Source organism: Eutrema salsugineum, unplaced genomic scaffold, assembly GCF_000478725.1.
Source record: "Eutrema salsugineum unplaced genomic scaffold, Eutsalg1_0 scaffold_8, whole genome shotgun sequence".
NCBI classification, from domain to species: Eukaryota; Viridiplantae; Streptophyta; class Magnoliopsida; order Brassicales; family Brassicaceae; genus Eutrema; species Eutrema salsugineum.
In genome coordinates, this window is record NW_006256414.1 from 11,030,998 (window position 1) to 11,048,979 (window position 17,982).

At 40.8% G+C, this 17,982-nt stretch overlaps 2 protein-coding genes across 5 annotated transcripts; one reads left to right on the forward strand and one right to left on the reverse strand.

Moving 5' to 3' along the window:
• Positions 1-2,892: 2,892 nt before the first annotated feature.
• On the reverse strand, positions 2,893-5,805 carry LOC18009942 (cyclin-dependent kinase C-2). Of its 4 annotated transcripts, XM_006392433.2 has the most exons (11): positions 5,570-5,805; positions 5,204-5,285; positions 5,024-5,114; positions 4,783-4,892; positions 4,627-4,699; positions 4,428-4,548; positions 4,200-4,317; positions 3,971-4,110; positions 3,829-3,886; positions 3,686-3,756; positions 2,893-3,600 (listed from the first exon to the last, which is right to left on the reverse strand). In XM_006392433.2, exons 1-11 carry the CDS (start codon positions 5,680-5,682, stop codon positions 3,078-3,080), a joined length of 1,500 nt encoding a protein of 499 aa, XP_006392495.1. In that variant the 5' UTR covers positions 5,683-5,805; the 3' UTR covers positions 2,893-3,077. The 4 variants fall into 4 exon arrangements, with proteins under 4 accessions (XP_006392495.1, XP_024016068.1, XP_024016073.1 ...); XM_024160300.1 differs by having other exon boundaries at positions 3,686-3,886; XM_024160305.1 differs by having other exon boundaries at positions 3,686-3,886; positions 5,204-5,280; positions 5,570-5,639.
• An 8,299-nt stretch (positions 5,806-14,104) lies between these two features.
• LOC112088850 lies at positions 14,105-14,755 on the forward strand. The gene has a single exon (XM_024159160.1). It carries the CDS (start codon positions 14,105-14,107, stop codon positions 14,753-14,755), a length of 651 nt encoding a protein of 216 aa, XP_024014928.1.
• Positions 14,756-17,982: the final 3,227 nt, after the last annotated feature.

Sequence of the window (17,982 nt, forward strand, 5' to 3'; positions counted from 1 at the left end):
GTTGCAGATGCGTTATCTCGAGTTGAAGGCACTGAAATCTTACATATGGCTTTATCAGTGGTGGATTGCGATTTGATGAAGCAAATTCAGGCAGGGTATGAAACGGATGGAGTTCTCAAGGCTCTAATTACAGAATTGGTAAATAAGCCGAATTCAAAGAAGCATTATGTATGGTCTCAGAACATTCTCAGACGAAAGAGCAAGATTGTGATCCCTACGGAATGTACACTAAAGACCATGATACTGAAATGGCTTCATTGCTCAGGTGTGGGTGGTCACTCTGGTCGAGATGCAACACATCAGAGAGTCAAGAGTCTTTTTTATTGGAAAGGTATGGCAAAAGATATCCAGGAATTCATACGAAGCTGTTCTGTATGTCAGCAATGCAAATATGACAATGCAGCATCACCATGATTACTTCAACCATTACCAATTCCATCATCAGTATGGACAAATATATCAATGGACTTCATTGATGGCCTGCCTCTCTCATTTGGGAAATCAGTTATAATGGTAGTGGTTGATCGTCTAACGAAAGCAGCTCATTTTGTTGCATTGAGTCACCCCTATACAGCTGTAACGGTTGCCCAGGCTTTTTTGGATAACATATTCAAATTTCATGGGTTACCAGCCTCTATAGTGAGTGACCGAGATGCCATATTTCTCAGTGAATTTTGGAGAGAATTGTTCACACTACAAGGAGTAGCCCTTAATTACTCAAGTGCATATCACCCACAAAGCGACGGACAAACGGAGGTGGTGAACCGTTGATTAGAAACTTATTTGAGGTGCATGTGTAGTGATCGGCCATATGGAGCAAATGGATTCCTTTAGCTGAGTATTGGTATAATACTAGCTTTCATTCTTCCACACAAATGACACCTTATGAAGCAGTTTATGGACAACCTCCTCCTCAACATCTTCCATATCTTCCTGATGAATCGAAGGTTGCAGTGGTTGCCAGGAATTTACAGGAGAAGGAGCAAATGTTGTTGATTCTGAAGTTTCATTTGCTTAGAGCTCAACACCGCATGGAACAACATGCTAACAGGAAGCGTTCTGAACGAAGTTTTGCTATCGGTGATTTTGTCTTTGTAAAACTTCAACCATATAGACAAGGTTCAGTGGTGGTAAGAACAAATCAGAAGTTAGCTCCTAAATATTATGGTCCTTACAAGGTGATAGACAAATGTGGAAAAGTTGCTTATAAACTGGAGTTACCACCAACTTCGAGGATTCATCCAGTTTTTCACGTTTCTCAGCTCAAGCTACGAGTGGGTGATGTTCCAATAAGCACTCAATTACCATCAGCTGTAAGCGATGTTCTGGTTAAGGAACCTGAGAGAATCATGGATGTAAGATGGTGAATAGGCAAGGCCGTGCTGCTACAAAGGTGTTGGTAAAATGGACTGGCGAGGATGAATCTGAAGCAACTTGGGAATTTCTGTTTGAATTGTTGCAGAAATTTCCTTCGTTCCAACCATGAGGACATGGTTGCTTGGAGGGGAAGAATTTGATATAGTAAATAATACGCAGCAACTATACGGACACGTGGACGGTGGAACTTGAAAGAAGAATCTACGGTGGAGATTTAATGGAAGAAGTAACAGATATTTAGCTGAGTCAAGACGAAGAAGAAGATTCATTCTGAGAAAGTTTGTTACAGTTTCTTCTCATCTGGATATTCTCTCTTGTAATTCTCAGTTCTTCCTCTACATTGAATCTTTCTGTATCCAGATTCTTGTAAATAGAACTATTGGATTCTTTGTTTGTATTGAACATTGGATTCAAGTTTGGTGAAATCGAATATAATTGGATTTGTGTGTATCAAAAAGAGGTATATCGAGTCGCTGTAATCAGGATGTCGATTTAATTAATGAGTTTATGTTGTTGCAGCTCGCAGGTGATAGTTTATGTGTTTTCATGTATGATTAATTGGCTGAGGGACAAATTGTTCTTTGATAAATCGGACACAGTCACTCAAGGTTGCTTTTTTTTTTTTTTTTTTTTAAGTTTCCTTAGCACTTATAGAGTTCAAGCTAACCGCTAAGTCTTTGCTGCTGCATATTTCAACAATGTTGATTGCACATAGGCACCACATCATAAGCTAGCCCTTATCACGTTTTGTAGGTTATGTAAAATAGATCTCCAGCGATATGATTCCCACACTATTAAGGAGCATACTTTCACGTTTGACTCAATTGCTGACCCGGAGTCAACACAAGTAAGTATTTGGCTTCCAATAACAGTTCCCTAAATCCTAGAGAAGCTAACAAAACAGAACATAAAGTAGGATCATACCAGAGCATTTCTCTTCTGATAGATCCTGCTAGAACCTTTTCCGTTGCCTGTAAGGTGCATAATACCCCAAAATCCCAAATCATATTGTTATATGATATAAAAAGCATAACAAGAAAACCACCATTCTTACTTTAGGAACTTGGCACTTGGAATTTTCTGTACCTTTTGAGTTGTCCACAGGTACTAACTCAAGATCTGAAGTGTCACTTGTTTCTTGAGCAATCATATTTGGATTTACTGCACAGTACTTCTTTCGGGCTCTCTTCCCTACTATATCAGCTTGCAACTACATCAGCCTTACTTAAACCTATTGAAGGCTTAGCATTCTAGAGCTCTGTAGGGAAACCTCAACGTCAATACAATAACTGCACAAATCAAACCATTTAGTCGCTGGAAAATCTGTTTGCAAACGTATTTTCCGACAAGAAACAAGAAACTAGATAGACTATTATTACTCTAGGCTTGAGTAAAAAATATCTAATAGTTGCTGCATGAATAATTAATGGGTTCGTATGATTTCCAGTAGTGACCAATGTGATGGGTTCTTATCATTTCCTGTACCAATCATTCTGTGAGCTAATAAAAATGGTGTTATGAGCAGAGTGATGAATCAGGTCTAAGAAAGTAGCATAGCTTCAGTTTTTATACATGTTAGGGAAAACAAATGAAAAAATTGATTCTATTTCTCGAAAAAAAGTTTTAATAACTGGTATCAAAATAGCCTTTGAGACAGGGACCAGACCATATGACAAGACAGTCTTTGAGCTCTCTATTTACTACTGCCATCCATATTGTTGGTTTCTAGCACCACCCATTGGGTTCTGTCCTCTTCCAGAGCCACCATACTGACCACCATCATGTGAGTAGTTAGGCGGTCCAACACCATACCGACTGCTAGGTCCTCTAGGATCGGCACCATATGGTGCACCTCGACCTTGTGGAGGAAATGATCCGTTGCTGTAACCTCCACGGCTCTGATTATTATAACCTCCAGTCTGGTTTCCGCTATGATGGTACCGGTTTGGATCAGGTGCATCACCACGGGGTTTTTGATAGTAGTGGTGGCCACTAGGTCCAGCAGCAGGTAGTTGAGGTGGTGGTGCGTTGTTAATAGGGAGGTTTGGTCCGGCAGGCCAGTGTTGCTGTGGAGGCAACCGAGAGTGTTGCTGTGGAGGCAACCGAGATTGTTGCTGCTGCGGATGCTGCAGTTTCCGTTTTTTGGCTGCTTCCTCATTATGACGCATCTCTTGCCGCTTTCTCTTTGTCTGGAACTCATGTGATGATTCATATTTGGGTAGACTGTTTGAAGGACATGGAACATTGTCAGGTCATATGCACCAAATGAATTTTCATAAACAATAACAAACTTAGAGAATTCGATTACCTCTTTGGATCGCACGGCAACGGATCAGTCCAAAAGTACTCTGCATCAAGAGCATCCTTTGCAGATATTCTCTGCACCAACAAAAATGAACTAAGGCTCTTTAATTTCTGCAGTTTTGGTAATATTTCAGATAATTTTGGTACCTCAGACGGGTCAAGCACCAACATCTTTTCCAGTAGTTCCAGGGCATGGCGATCAAAGCTTATAGTAGAAGAGAAAAAGCCAAAATGAGATCTCTCCTGTATCAAACTAAATTGTCGCAACTACATAATGGCATCTACTTACCTCCAGAAGGTCTCCCTCACACGTCTCTTCAAGGGCCGAGATGATTTCATTGGGTTGTACCAAGGCATCTTCGAAACCCCAGGCCAGTTGTTTTCATCAGGTGATCCACAAAGTTCATAAATTTTGGTCAATTGTTCACTCTGGAGAAAGAAACATTTGAGTAAAATGCTGTTAGTGAATTAATCATCTAACGGCATACCGGAGATGTACCAAATATGAAAAACCTGACCTCAGTTTTGCCAGGCAAGATTGGTTTCCCATTCAAAAGTTCAGCAAATAAGCAACCAACCGACCACATGTCAACCGCTGGTCCATATTTTGTGGCACCGAGTAGCAATTCAGGGGGCCTACCGCAATAACCGATATATAGAGAAAGTAGTCACGATTCACGAAGATGCAAAAATAAGCAAGACTTATTCTCTTTTTGATGTATATAGCTTCAAGTATGCATACATACCTATACCACAATGTGATGACACGGTTTGTAAGATTTCCAGAATGATCATGAGAAAATGACCGTGCAAGCCCAAAATCAGCAAGCTTTAATTTTCCCTCATTGTCAATAAGGAGATTGGAACCTGCATCAATCATAGGTTAACATAGCAAATAAAGGCGAGAGAACCAAACCGTCAAGAATGTATTTTGGGGATAGTCACCTTTAATATCACGGTGAAGCACTTGATTCACATGACAATAGTGAAGCCCAGTGAGCAGTTGCTTCATGTAACACTTCATGTCGAAATGACAGACAAAGTTAGAGCCAAAATAGCTTTTGCAAAAGGCTACACCAAAGTATCTAAGCCACGCAATACCTTGATCTGAGGAACTGTAAATCTCAGTTTAGAACGATCAGCAAGTCCAGTCAAGTCATGATCCATGTACTCAAAGACCATGTAGATTCCACCCTCGTCTTTGTTATTATCTAAAAATAGGACCAAAGACTCAAGCTTTAGGCCACTGCAAGGACTTTTAATAGACTCAAATATCAAACTTAAGGCCCCTTAACGGAAATTCTAAAGTAAGTTTCAGGATAAGACAAGTGTTCCTTCTTACCAGGAGAAGTTACAATCTCTTTCAATTGGATGACGTTTTCATGATGCAGCTTCTTCAGAATTCTGATCTCCCGGATCGCTGTTATGGGAAACTTCAAGCAAAAAAAGTGATTAGAGAACTATATATAAAAGTCATGTGGATTCACAAACTTTAAGCTATTAGTCAGATGTAGTAGCTTACCCCTTCTCTTTCATTGTCCATACGGATCTTTTTAAGAGCCACGATTTCACCAGTTTTGATATCTTTAGCCATGTAAACTAGACTGCCAAATCAAAGCCAAACATATGAACACAGAGCTCACTTATCTACAATATCAAGCATTATGATAATCACACAAATCCGATTTCTACATGTTCTGAGAACCAATTCTTAAGAAATCTAAGAATCCCAATCCACTCAATCAACAAAATACAGAAATCAAGTTTGTTGAGAATAGACGAAAGGCCGAAATTCGGCAAAAATCAACAATATTATAGATCAATACTCGAACATAACAATCACAATCGCGAGAAAAGAGAGAAGAAATTGAGAAGAGAAGATGCATACCCGTAAGTTCCTTCGCCACACTGTTCTAGCTTCTCGTAGCAATCGAGACTACGAGAACCCCAAATCGGAGGGGGCTCCTCGAGATTCAACTGCCCTAAAGCCGCAATCGCCATTCTTTCCTTGCGTCTAATAGAGAATTACACACAATATACCGACGAATTTCTGAGATGATTTAATTTCGCCCTTGGTGGGAAAACCTAAGCCTTTAACCCCTTTCGGTGTCAGTTTCGCGGGAAAACCTAAGCGTTCGCAAAATTTGTTATCTTCCAATTCTTAATTCTCGGGTTTAAGTTAATTTAATTTAATAATCCAAAATATTATAGAAACAAAAAGTTTCCTTTTTATTTTTATTCTTCTTTTCTTATTTTTTTGTTAATCACAGATCTTATTTTTTTTCTTTTTCAATATGTTTTCCAGTAAATACATCTTTTAATCTCTCATTCAAATTATTTTATGATAAACATGTAGGATTTTTCTCTCTCGAATCTTTCAGAGAGAGAAATACATCATTTTGTTTATATCTCCCGATCTCGATCGGATTCTCCTCCGACTATATTTGGTTAATAAATAATGTTTATCAGAACTTTTTTTTTTATTAGTTAGTTTGTTTTGTCTGTCTTCCCCTTCTGCGGGATTTCTGTTCTATCAATTTCCGGGAGGTTGGACGGCGCTTTGTCTTCTAAATGATCGCTCTTTCTTCCACATGATTATAATTTCTCGCTCTCCCGTCGTGCCTCTCTTTTTGAAGATTGTATTAAGCGTTGGTTTTCCGTGGTAAATTGATCGAGGTGAAGCGGCGGCTTAGAGCGGAGTATGAAGAATCAGAGTTCTCATCGTGTTTTGATGGCTCTTCGAAGAATATTTCGTCTCTAATCAGCTGAGGTGAAATCTCCGGTAGCCAAATTTCAAGTCCGTCTTTTTCATATGCAGAAGGAGTTTGGTACAATCGAAGGTTAAAGGAATCGAGGTTTCATGGAGGGATTTGAATAACCTAGCTGGCCGGGGGTGGTCTTCTCCGGTGAAGAAACTTATGTCGGGAATGAAAACTTTGATCGCTTTCAAAGCTACATCTTGCATTACACGTGTCGTTAGTTTGTGTATCCTTATCTTGTTGTTTTACACGTAGTGAGCTTATATGGGCATTTGTTATTGTACCTTTGTTATGTCCAGTTGAGCTTTAATGAAAAGTGAGTTGACAAAAAAAAAATCTCTCATTCATTTTTTTCTAGAGGCCCCAAATATTTTTTTTTTCTTTTTTCTGTCTTTCATCTGTGTGTCTCTCTCTCTGTCTCTTTCTATCCTGCTCGAAAACCCTAGCCACCGTGAGATGTATTTTCTTCTTTGCCGAGCTCTTCCATGGACTTTAACGATGATTTCGTCACTCCTCCTCCTCATCCTCCTCCTCCTTATGTGTGCTGCTGCCTCCTCCTGAATCAATGTGAATACTTGTTACCTCTCACTCTCTTTCAAAATCATGTAAACTATTTTTGATAAGTATTTTCTTAAACCATGGTTCTCTGCTAAGAAAGCTATCTGATTTGTTTAGTATTTATTTTTGATTTGCCAATAAGGTTTAATTATAACTGATTGTTACTTGGTTTACACGATTCTATGATATTAACTTGAGACTTATGGAACAATAAAACCTGGAATTGATTGATAACTTGTTTTATGATCCCATAGTTACAACTTGGTATGAGTAATGTTTGTGAATCTTGAATATAGAGCATGTAAATGTGGATCAGGCGTGAACCGGTATTTCTTGATGATAGAGCTTTGAGTCAAAATGATGCTTGAAGTGCTAGGTATCCGTCTAACAGCAATGGGATTGCATGTGGTACATAGTGCAAGTCAGTTGTCACCGCTTGAGGTTTTGGCGAGTCTCAATAATGTGGTGACAGTCTGATCTCAGTTAGTTTTTTTAGAGAAAGGCAAGGGTCGAATATCAAAGTTATTAGTGAAGTCTCTTTGCGACATAGGTCACATTCGGGTGTGGTTGAGCAAAGGGCTCGTGATGAGATGGTTGTGGAACAAGTTTGGTGGAGCAATGGATTCGAGAAATGAATTGAGGATCAAAGTGAGTTGTTTTATGTGGAATCTCACTTATTTGTATTGTTTCAAGATTAAACTTTTATAATAATTATTTCGCGTAAATGTCTGAAAGTGAAATGTGAATCCCTATAAGGCTCATCCTCACTGAGTACTCCCAAATTATTCACCCCCTCTTCTTTCTTTTTCTTACATGTTAGCATGATCATGAAAGTCTTATATTGTTGAGTGTGCAGGCGTTTTCCTAGCAATTTTGTCAGCTCACCAAAGGATCAAACCGGGCAACTTACTGAAAGGGGTTAGTCTAACAATCTAACATGCCTGAGTTCTTGGTTATCTTTGGAGGCCTGGAACCGGGGTATAATTTGAGCTAAAAGAAATTGAAGTTAAAACCAAAACACCTTTTATTAATATAAAAAGAGGAGTAAAACATTATTCGAAAGAACACCAAAAGAAAATCTGAAAATAATTCCCTTCATAATTCTAAATGTAACATAAAGTAAAACATTCCAGGTCTAATCCTATGAAAAAAATTCTCCTAATCGTCCTCAGAAGCTTCTGATGGGTTGGTCTCCACTTCACTATCAGACAAAACATAATGAGACTCTCGGCTGAACTTCCATTCTGCTAGATGAGCGTTGCACAAGACGGTATTCACCCTATATATCCATGGTGAGGTTCCATCTCGCTAAGCCTAGCCTTGATATCCTCTCGGAGACACTTAAAGAAAATCACAGCCACCTCTTCAGCCGTGCAGGATTGGCTGATATTCTCTAATGTACATACAAATTCCAAATGGTATTTTTGAAATGATAAATCCCTCTGCCTCACCAAGCTTATCCCCCAAGCAAAAACTGGTTGGAGTTAAGTCTAGCGTTCTTGGGACCAGACAAAATCTGCTGACAGTTGCACAGACTTCCCTCTCAAACCATTGACTGTGTAGAACGGGTCGGAACCCATCCATACACACAAGATGGTTTCTCTGTGACCATGGACCGTTTACGCAAAACTGGTGTGGCTTTATGGTGTGGTGGTTCCGATAGGCTGACCTGGTCTGACCCGGACCACACCTAGCTGACCAATCCTTTTCAACAACCCTCGCTTGGCCACAAACTAAGGGCGAGACTTAATATTGACATAGAAGGTCATGTGACTCTCTTAGAAGCAGTCTCCTGCATCAAGAGCATACGTCTCCAGCTACAAAAAATAAAAGTAATAAGAGAAACTATCAGACGGGTTGTCAATACAATGTTGTTGTGTTGGGGTTTGAAAACGTGTGAAAAGTTTTTTTAAAAAAAGTTTCTCAAACACGACAAAAATCATGGGTGTGATCCTCCTGGTCAATAGTGAAGTGGTGTCACCATTACAACTTGGTATCGGAATCCAGGAAAAGATCACTCTAGTTTTCATTTGGAGGATTGTGCCCATGATTTTTGCGTGTTTACAAAACTTAAGAAAAAAAATTTTGAAAGTTTTCAAACCAAACACAACTAGAATATATTGACAACCGGTCTAATAGTTTCTCTTATTACTTTAATTTTTTCTTGCTGGAGATGTATGCTCTTGACGCAGGAGCTGCTCGTAAGAGAGTCACATGACCTTCCATGGTCAAGATTAAATCTCACCCTTAGATCTGTGGCCAAGCGAGAGATCGTTGAAAAGGATTGGTCAGCTGGATGTGATCCGGATCAGATCAGGACCATGCCATAAAGCCACACCAGTTTCACATAAACGGTCCATGGTCACAGAGAATCTATCTTATGTGCCTGGATGGGTTACAGCTCATTATCACAGTCAATGGTTAGAGAGGGAAGTATGTGCAAGTGTTAGCGGATCTTGTCTGGTCCCAGGAACTCCAGACGTGACTCCCACCAGTTTTTGCTAGCGACAGGCTTGGGTGAAGTAGAGAGATTTATCATTGCAAAAATATCATTTGAAATTTATGCGTACGTTGGAGAACATCAGCCAATCCTACACGGATAAAGAGATGGCTGTGATTTTCTTTAAGGGTCTCCGAGATATCAAGGCTAGGCTTGGCGAGATGGAACTTCACTATGGTGACAGGGTGACACCGTCTTATTGAACGTTTGTCTAACAGAATGGACACTCAACCGAGAGTGTCATTAATGTTTTGTCTGATAGTGAAGTGGAAACTAACCCGTCAGAAGCTTCTGAGGATGATTAGGAGAATTGTTTTTCATAGGAGTAGACTTTAACTTTTTCAATTCATGTTGCATAGAGATTTTTACTTAGAATTATTTTAGATTTTCTGGTGTTCATTAAAATAATGTTTTACTCCTCTTTCTACATCAATGAAAGGTCTTTAAAATAACTCAAAATTGTTTTCGGCAACATTCCTTGAACTCTCTATTTTAAGCTTTTGTTTACTACCATTATACATTTTCTAACATTGACCTTCTCCAACCTGAATGGCGATTTGAAACTAGCAGTTTTAGCCTTGGTGTTTAATTCCAACATTTCAAGTTTGGTGACAACATTTTTAATTTGGTGTTAGTAGTTCTAGTCTTGGCTTCAAGTATTTAAATCAAGAACAATTTTTTTTTTTAAATAAAAATAACTCTCTTATTATGTTTAGAAAATCTCTCAAAACTTAACACCAAAGCATGTATCTCTCATTAATGCAACTTCATCAATGACTTATATATATATATATATATATATATATATATATATATCTTGCACAACTTTGCTAAGTCACTTTTTTTTTCCTATTAGAACTAGATAACTCCTAATCCAATAAGAAAATAACCAAAATCCTAACTAACTACCTAACCGAGTTGTTAAGTGTCTTGGGCCTTGGCCTTGTGTCGATGCTTATTCAACATTCTCCCTCTTAAGCTTCGACTTGATATTGGACATGTCTTGGACTCCTATCAAGCTTCTCATTTCGCTGAACTTGATCCTTGCCAGAGCTTTAGTAAAAACCTCGGCTTTCTGCTCAACACCCAGCACATGCTCCAGATCGACTAACTCTTTTTCAATGCACTCTCGTATAAAATGGTAGCGTTTATGAATGTGTTTGCTCTTACCATGAAATACAGGGTTTTTGGTGAGTGCCATTGCAGACTTGTTGTCGACCTTGATGACAATATGCTCGGTCTTCCACCCTGTGATCTCGCTCAAAAGATCTTGAAGCCAAATAGCTTGTTTAGCCGCCCCTGTTGCTGCCATGAACTCTGCTTCACACGAAGACATAGCCACTGTGTCCTGTTTCTGCGAACACCAAGTGATTGGTGACGATCCAAAGTAAAATATATGGCCGGTGGTGCTCCTTCCAACATCTGGATCTACATTGTGACTGCTGTCACTAAAGCCAATGATTTTCTTTGTTCCTCCATGACAAAACTTCAAGCTAAACGTGACTGTCCTTTTAAGATACCGTAGAATGTGCTTCATTATGTTACCATGCGATTTGCAAGGACTCTGCATATATCTACTAGCAACTCCAACATAAAAAGCCAAGTCTGTTCGTGTGTGTAACAAATACCTTAAGAACTCTACATTCCTTCGATAACACGTAGGATCTATCTCTTCTTCTTCTTGAGCCTTTGAAACTTTTAATCCGAATTCCATGGGAATTAAAGTCGGATTGCATGTTTCTAAGCCAGCCTCTGCTAGGATCCTTCATGCATAGCCTTCTTGTTTTATCTCGATTCCATCATTTCCTTGATGAACTTCGATACCAAGGTAGTAAGTCAGTTTTCCAAGGTCTGACATATCAAACTTGGTTGCCATCCCTGACCTGAACTAACTTATAACCTTGAGAGTGTTGCATGTGACAAACAAATTATCCACATAAATAGCAACTATCAGTAATGATGAGGTCATCGAACCATCACCAGACCCAAAGGTCGTTCCCGAGCTCAAAGAAGCACCAATGACCCGTTCCAAAGCAAGGAGGCTTAGAGAAGGGTTCAACTTGGCCGTAGAATCATTACTAAGTACTATGGAACTTGGAGATGCATTAAAAACCGTGCCTCAAGAGCATTACACGCGAGACAGCCCCAAAGGACCCGATTTAGACATAATGGAGGGTTTCACGCACTTGAGCCTCAAAGAGAGCCAGCCTCAACTAGAACCAGGTATACATGTTTACTTGGCAGGAAATGGAGCACGGAACACCAAGAATCTTGAAGAGACCGCATTGGACGCTCAAGATACAACCGTTTCAAGGCACGGGGCAGATAGCGAGCAAATAAGACAAGAAGAGGAACATGAAGCAGGACGCGAAGAGATACTTGAAGAACTCGCAGGACACAACGTTAGCAGGACTCTAGATGGAGAAAACATCAAGACTAACGAAGAAAACCTCAAGAATAACGAGCTATTCAACGACGAACCAAGCAAGCCCACAACCGGTCTTAACCAGGTATTTTCCATTTATACGATTCGTGCAGGTAACATGGGAGTATCCTAGTGGTGTCTAACACTAGAGAGCATCAGAGGTGCACGGAACAAGTCCAGAAAAGGTTGCACACGATTAGTTTCTTTTCCTTTTTATTTTTAAGTGAACTTTCCATTTTTGTGTCCAAATGAGACGCTTTGCCATTTTGCTTTATTTCTTTTTACAAGTCCTGTTGTTTTGAGTCCTTAGTGTCATTTTTTATTTCTTTGAGTCGAACCCTAGAAGGTTCAAAGCTGATGGACTGTTTGTAAAGCCCCACACGCAGCTCTTGTACTTTAACCTTTTTTCTCGATATCAATAAAATAACACCGTTTTTCTTAGCCTGGGCCTAAGAGCTTTCTTGCTTGATCTTGCGTGTGTGATTCACCAAGAGTTGAGCCGCAGTATCAGAGATTCTTTCATTGTCTCTGTGGTGCCTTCTATCCACTTCAAAACCCCTAACCGATCCCTCAAGAGAGAGCGTTAAAGCCAGCTTGACAGATCCCATATCGATTCAAGTCTTGTGGAAGCAAGCCTTGTCTTACCATCTTCACCCACAGATCCACACGAGAGAGCGTGAAAGCCAGCGTGTTGATCCCACCAAGCCATCGATTCCGCAATCATATAAGTCTCACCCGAGTCTTATATCATTTTGGTATCAGAGCCAAAGGTTCCTGCCTTTGGTTTTCTATTCCTTGCATTCTTTCATTTTATTCATACTCGTTTAGTTTATTTTGATTCATAAAACCGAAAACCCTAGAAAAATTTAATTGCTTTCGTATTCATTAGTCAAAAAAAAAAAAAGAAGAAATTTGTTGCATCGTTAGTTTTAAGACCATTGATTTCTGTTCTTTGCAATCTACAATTTGAAAACCCTAAAAAAAGTTATTTAGTTTCATTTAATGTATCGAGTCACATAGTTTTTGTTACTATTACTATTCGGTGGTACTTTTGACTAGTTGTTGTTTTTGTTGAGTACAAGGACACCAAGTGAGATTAGCTAGCATCATGGCCGAAGGAGAACCTGTTCCGAACGATGCTCTTGTTCAAATGATGACCGCAATGAGAGAGGAGCTGAGGAACATGACTCAACAAATGGGAAACATTCATCAAGAACTTGGAGCAAGAATAGACCGAGTTGAGGCACAACCAAGGAGAGCCCCAGTTCGAGGAGCACAAGTGCCAGCCGGTGAAGCGAGTGATGATGAAGAGATGCCTGAGTTGGAAGATGAAATTCCACCCGATACTCTTCAGCATCGACAACAGAGGAGACCGGACCCTCTAAGGAGAAATCCAGATAGGGTAGTAGATACCCGAGAACAAACTCATGATCTCAAGCTAACGCCTCTTACTTTTGCAGGAAAATCAGATCCCGAGGCATATTTTGATTGGGAGAGACGGCTTGAGCACATCTTTGAGTGCTATGGATACGTTGCAAGAAGGTGGCTGCTGCGGGTACACAGCTCACTGACAATGCCTTAGCGTGGTGGGACAGAAACGTGGCCGAGAGAAGAAGGCAACGATTTGGACCGGTCACGACTTGGAGCGATATGAAATTTCTCCTACGACTTAGGTATGTACCTGAACACTATCATAGAGACTTACAAAAGCGTTTTCGCAAATTGTCTCGGGGAAACAGAAGCGTAGATGAGTATTTTGAGGAATTTGAGAAACTGATGAACTCATTGGAGTTAGAAGAATCAGAGGAAGCCTTGATGACACAGTTTATTGACGGTTTGCAAGAGAGAATAGCAAGAAAGGTTGAGAGAGCTCAATATAGTGGGTTGCACGAGCTATTGCATCTTGCCGTTCAAGTGGAGCAACAAATCAAGTGCAAGACCGCTCTTAACAGCCGCAGCCGCACGAGCCAACCCTGGAACGCTAGCAGTTCTAAGCCAGTAGATAAAGGCAAGGGCGTGGAGATCTATTCAAGATTCAAGGGCAAAAGCACAGAGGCTCCCAAGTTTAATCGAGCCGAGCAAGGTAAGTCCTCTAATACCACATCGAGAATTCGTGATATAACGTGTTTTAGGTGTCAAGACAGGGGTCATATGTCGAGGGAGTGCCCAAACTAACGAGTCATGATCATTACGCCAAGTGGTGACTATGAATCTCAAAATGAGCAACTATCAATACCTTTTAGCATCGGCAAATACCAAGATCAAGTCACTTGTGATGTGGTGCCAATGCAAGCAGGGCATCTATTACTCGGTAGACCGTGGCAATTTGACCGAGCCACAACCCACAATGGCCGCACCAATCATTATTCTTTCATGCACAAGGAGCGTAAGTATAATCTTGCGCCTCTCAGCCCCACCGAGGTACATGAAATGCAAGTGCACATGAACAAAGAAACCGAGCTAAGTAAAAACAGTCTTTACTTATCATGTAGTGATATTTATAAAACCATGAGTGCCAATGGCACCGTGCTACTGATGATGTTTAAGGAGTGTTTAAGCGCAGGTCTAGGTGATTCTGAGATACCTCCTGAGGTACAAGGTATTTTGAACAAGTTTAAGGATGTATTTCCCGAAGAGATACCACCAGGGTTACCACCACTTCGTGGAATAGAGCACCAAATTGACTTAGTTCTCGGTTCAGCATTGCCCAATAAGCCAGCTTATAGAATAAATCCCGAGGAGACTAAAGAGCTAGAGAGACAAGTACGAGACCTAATGGACAAGCGTTATATCCGTGAGAGTCTCAGTCCTTGTGCTGTGTCAATTCTCTAAGTACCAAAGAAAGATGGTACATGGAGAATGTGTGTGGACTGCCGTGCCATCAACAACATCACCATCAAGTATAGGCACCCGATTCCACACCTAGACGACATGTTGGACGAGCTAAGCGGATCCACAATCTTCTCAAATGTGGACTTAAAGAGTGGATACCACCAGGTTCGAATGCGTGAATTAGATGAGTGGAAAACCGCATTTAAGACCAAACAAGGCTTGTATGAGTGGTTAGTTATGCCTTTTGACTTGACTAATGCACCAAGCACCTTCATGCGCCTTATGAACCAGGTTCTTCGAGCTTATATAAGTAAATTCGTAGCTGTTTATTTCGATGATATACTTATATATAGTAAGAACCTTGATGACCATCTTCAACACCTCAAACTAGTGCTTAAAACACTTCGCAACGAAGGCCTATATGCTAACCTTAAGAAGTGCACATTTTGTACTAACAAGCTTGTTTTCTTAGGTTTTGTAGTAAGTGAACAGGGATTACAAGTAGACGAGGAGAAGATCAAGGTAATACGCGAGTGGCCTACACCAACTACAATCGGTCATGTTAGAAGTTTTCATGGTCTAGCCAGCTTCTACAGGCGATTTGTACGAGATTTCAGCACGGTGGCCGCCCCACTCACCGCGGTGATCAAGAAAAACGTGTCGTTCACATGGGGACCAGCCCAAGAAGCATCTTTCGAAGCCATGAAGAGCCGGTTAACACAGGCACCTGTCTTAGCCTTACCCGACTTTGAAGAAATGTTTGAGGTGGAGTGTGATGCCTCAGGGGTGGGAATTGGAGCTGTACTACAACAAAGAAAGAGACCAGTGGCATTCTTCAGTGAAAAACTTAGTGGAGCCACACTAAATTATCCCACCTACGACAAGGAATTATATGACTTAGTCCGAGCATTGGAGACCTGGCAGCATTACTTGTTGTCCAAAGAATTCATCATTCACACTGATCACGAGACCTTGAAGCACTTAAGAGGACAAACCGCACTTAAGAGACGCCATGCTAAATGGCTGGAGTTCATAGAGACTTTTCCTTATGTGATCAAGTACAAGAAGGGACAAGAGAATGTGGTGGCCGATGCGCTCTCAAGAAGACATACATTGATCTCTACAATGGAGGCCAAGGTACTCGGTTTTGAGCATATCAAGGAGCTATACAAAGAAGATCCAGAGTTCGGAGAAGCTTATCAAGGACATGGCAAGGGGGCTTGTACCTCATATCACCTACACGATGGGTTTCTTTTCCGAGACAAGAGACTATGTATTCCACAAGGGTCTCTGAGGGAGCTATTGCTGAAGGAAGCACACGGTGGAGGTCTCATGGGTCACTTTGGAGTGGACAAGACACTAGCCATAATCGCTGACCACTTCTTTTGGCCACCTCAAGAAAGATGTGGAGAGACACTGCTCACGATGTGTTACTTGTCATAAAGCCAAGTCCAGGTTACATCCTCATGGTCTATATTTACCTTTACCTATCCCTAACGCACCATGGGTGGATATTTCTATGGATTTTGTACTAGGCTTACCCAAGATCAGGCACAAAGACTCGATCTTTGTTGTTGTTGACCGCTTCTCAAAAATGGCGCATTTCATACCCTGTGACAAGACTAATGATGCCACACAAACCGCAGATTTGTTCTTTAAAGAGGTGGTGAGATTACATGGAGTGCCGAGAACGATTGTCTCTGACCGAGAATCTAAGTTCTTAAGCCACTTTTGGAGGACCCTTTGGAGAAAGCTTGGCACCAAGCTTCTATTCTCTACAACTTGTCATCCTCAAACGGATGGGCAATCTGAAGTGGTAAACCATACACTATGTACTTTACTTAGGTTCACTCTTGGTTGAAATTTGAAAACATGGTTAGATAGTTTACCTTTCATTGAATTTGCTTATAATCATGCTACTCACTCGGCTATTAAGATGTCTCCTTTTGAAGTTGTGTATGGATTTAATCCACTTACGCCTTTAGATCTCTCGCCAATACCCCAAGCTGAACAAGTTAATCTAGACGGCCTTAAGAAAGGAGAGTTTGTAAAAAAGATACATGAAAAGGCCCGAGATAACATAGTGAAGAAAACAGAGGAATACAAAAGGAGAGCTGACAAAGGACGCAAGAAACTTGTATTCGAACCAGGAGAGTGGGTCTGGCTACATATGAGACCAGAAAGGTTCCCGCAGCAAAGGAGTTCCAAGCTTGCCCCTCGCGGAGATGGACCTTTCAAAGTGCTGGAAAAGATCAATGACAATGCCTACCGATTGGAACTCCCAGGTGAGCTAAACATTTAACATAGTTTTAATGTTGCTGATTTGTCTCCTTATGATGCAGGTGAATCAGTTTGGAGGACAAAACCTCTCGAAGAGGGAGGGAATGATGAGGTCATCGAACCATCACCAGACCCAAAGGTCGTTCCCGAGCTCAAAGAAGCACCAATGACCCGTTCCAAAGCAAGGAGGCTTAGAGAAGGGTTCAACTTGGCCTTAGAATCATTACTAAGTACTATGGAACTTGGAGATGCATTCAAAACTGTGCCCCAAGAGCATTACACGCGAGACAGCCCCAAAGGACCCGATTTAGACATAATGGAGGGTTTCGCGCGCTTGAGCCTCAAAGAGAGCCAGCCTCAACTAGAACCAGGTATACATGTTTACTTGGCAGGAAATGGAGCACGGAACACCAAGAATCTCGAAGAGACCGCATTGGACCCTCAAGATACAACCGTTTCAAGGCACAGAGCCGATAGCGAGCAAATAAGACAAGAAGAGGAACATGAAGCAGGACGCGAAGAGATACTTGAAGAACTCGCAGGACAACGTTAGCAGGACTCTAGACGGAGAAAACATCAAGACTAACGAAGAAAACCTCAAGACTAACGAGCTATTCAACGACGAACCAAGCAAGCCCACAACCGGACCGTCTCGTTGATCCCGATGTCCCAGTTCCACCGTTGCTGCAAAATAAAACAAATAATTATATAAACAAAATAAAACAAAAATTAAATTTAAATTAATTTGAAAAAATATAAAGAAGATTTAAAAAACATTACCGCGAAGCACTTGTACCAGGTGTCGAACGTCTCTTGCGACACCTTGCTCCAATTGTAGTCCGGCTCAACGAAATGACTCTTAATTGTGTCGGAAACGCTCCGACCGACACAATTATCCAAGTTAAACCTATGAAAAAAAAAACAGATTACATTAATATTTAAGTGAA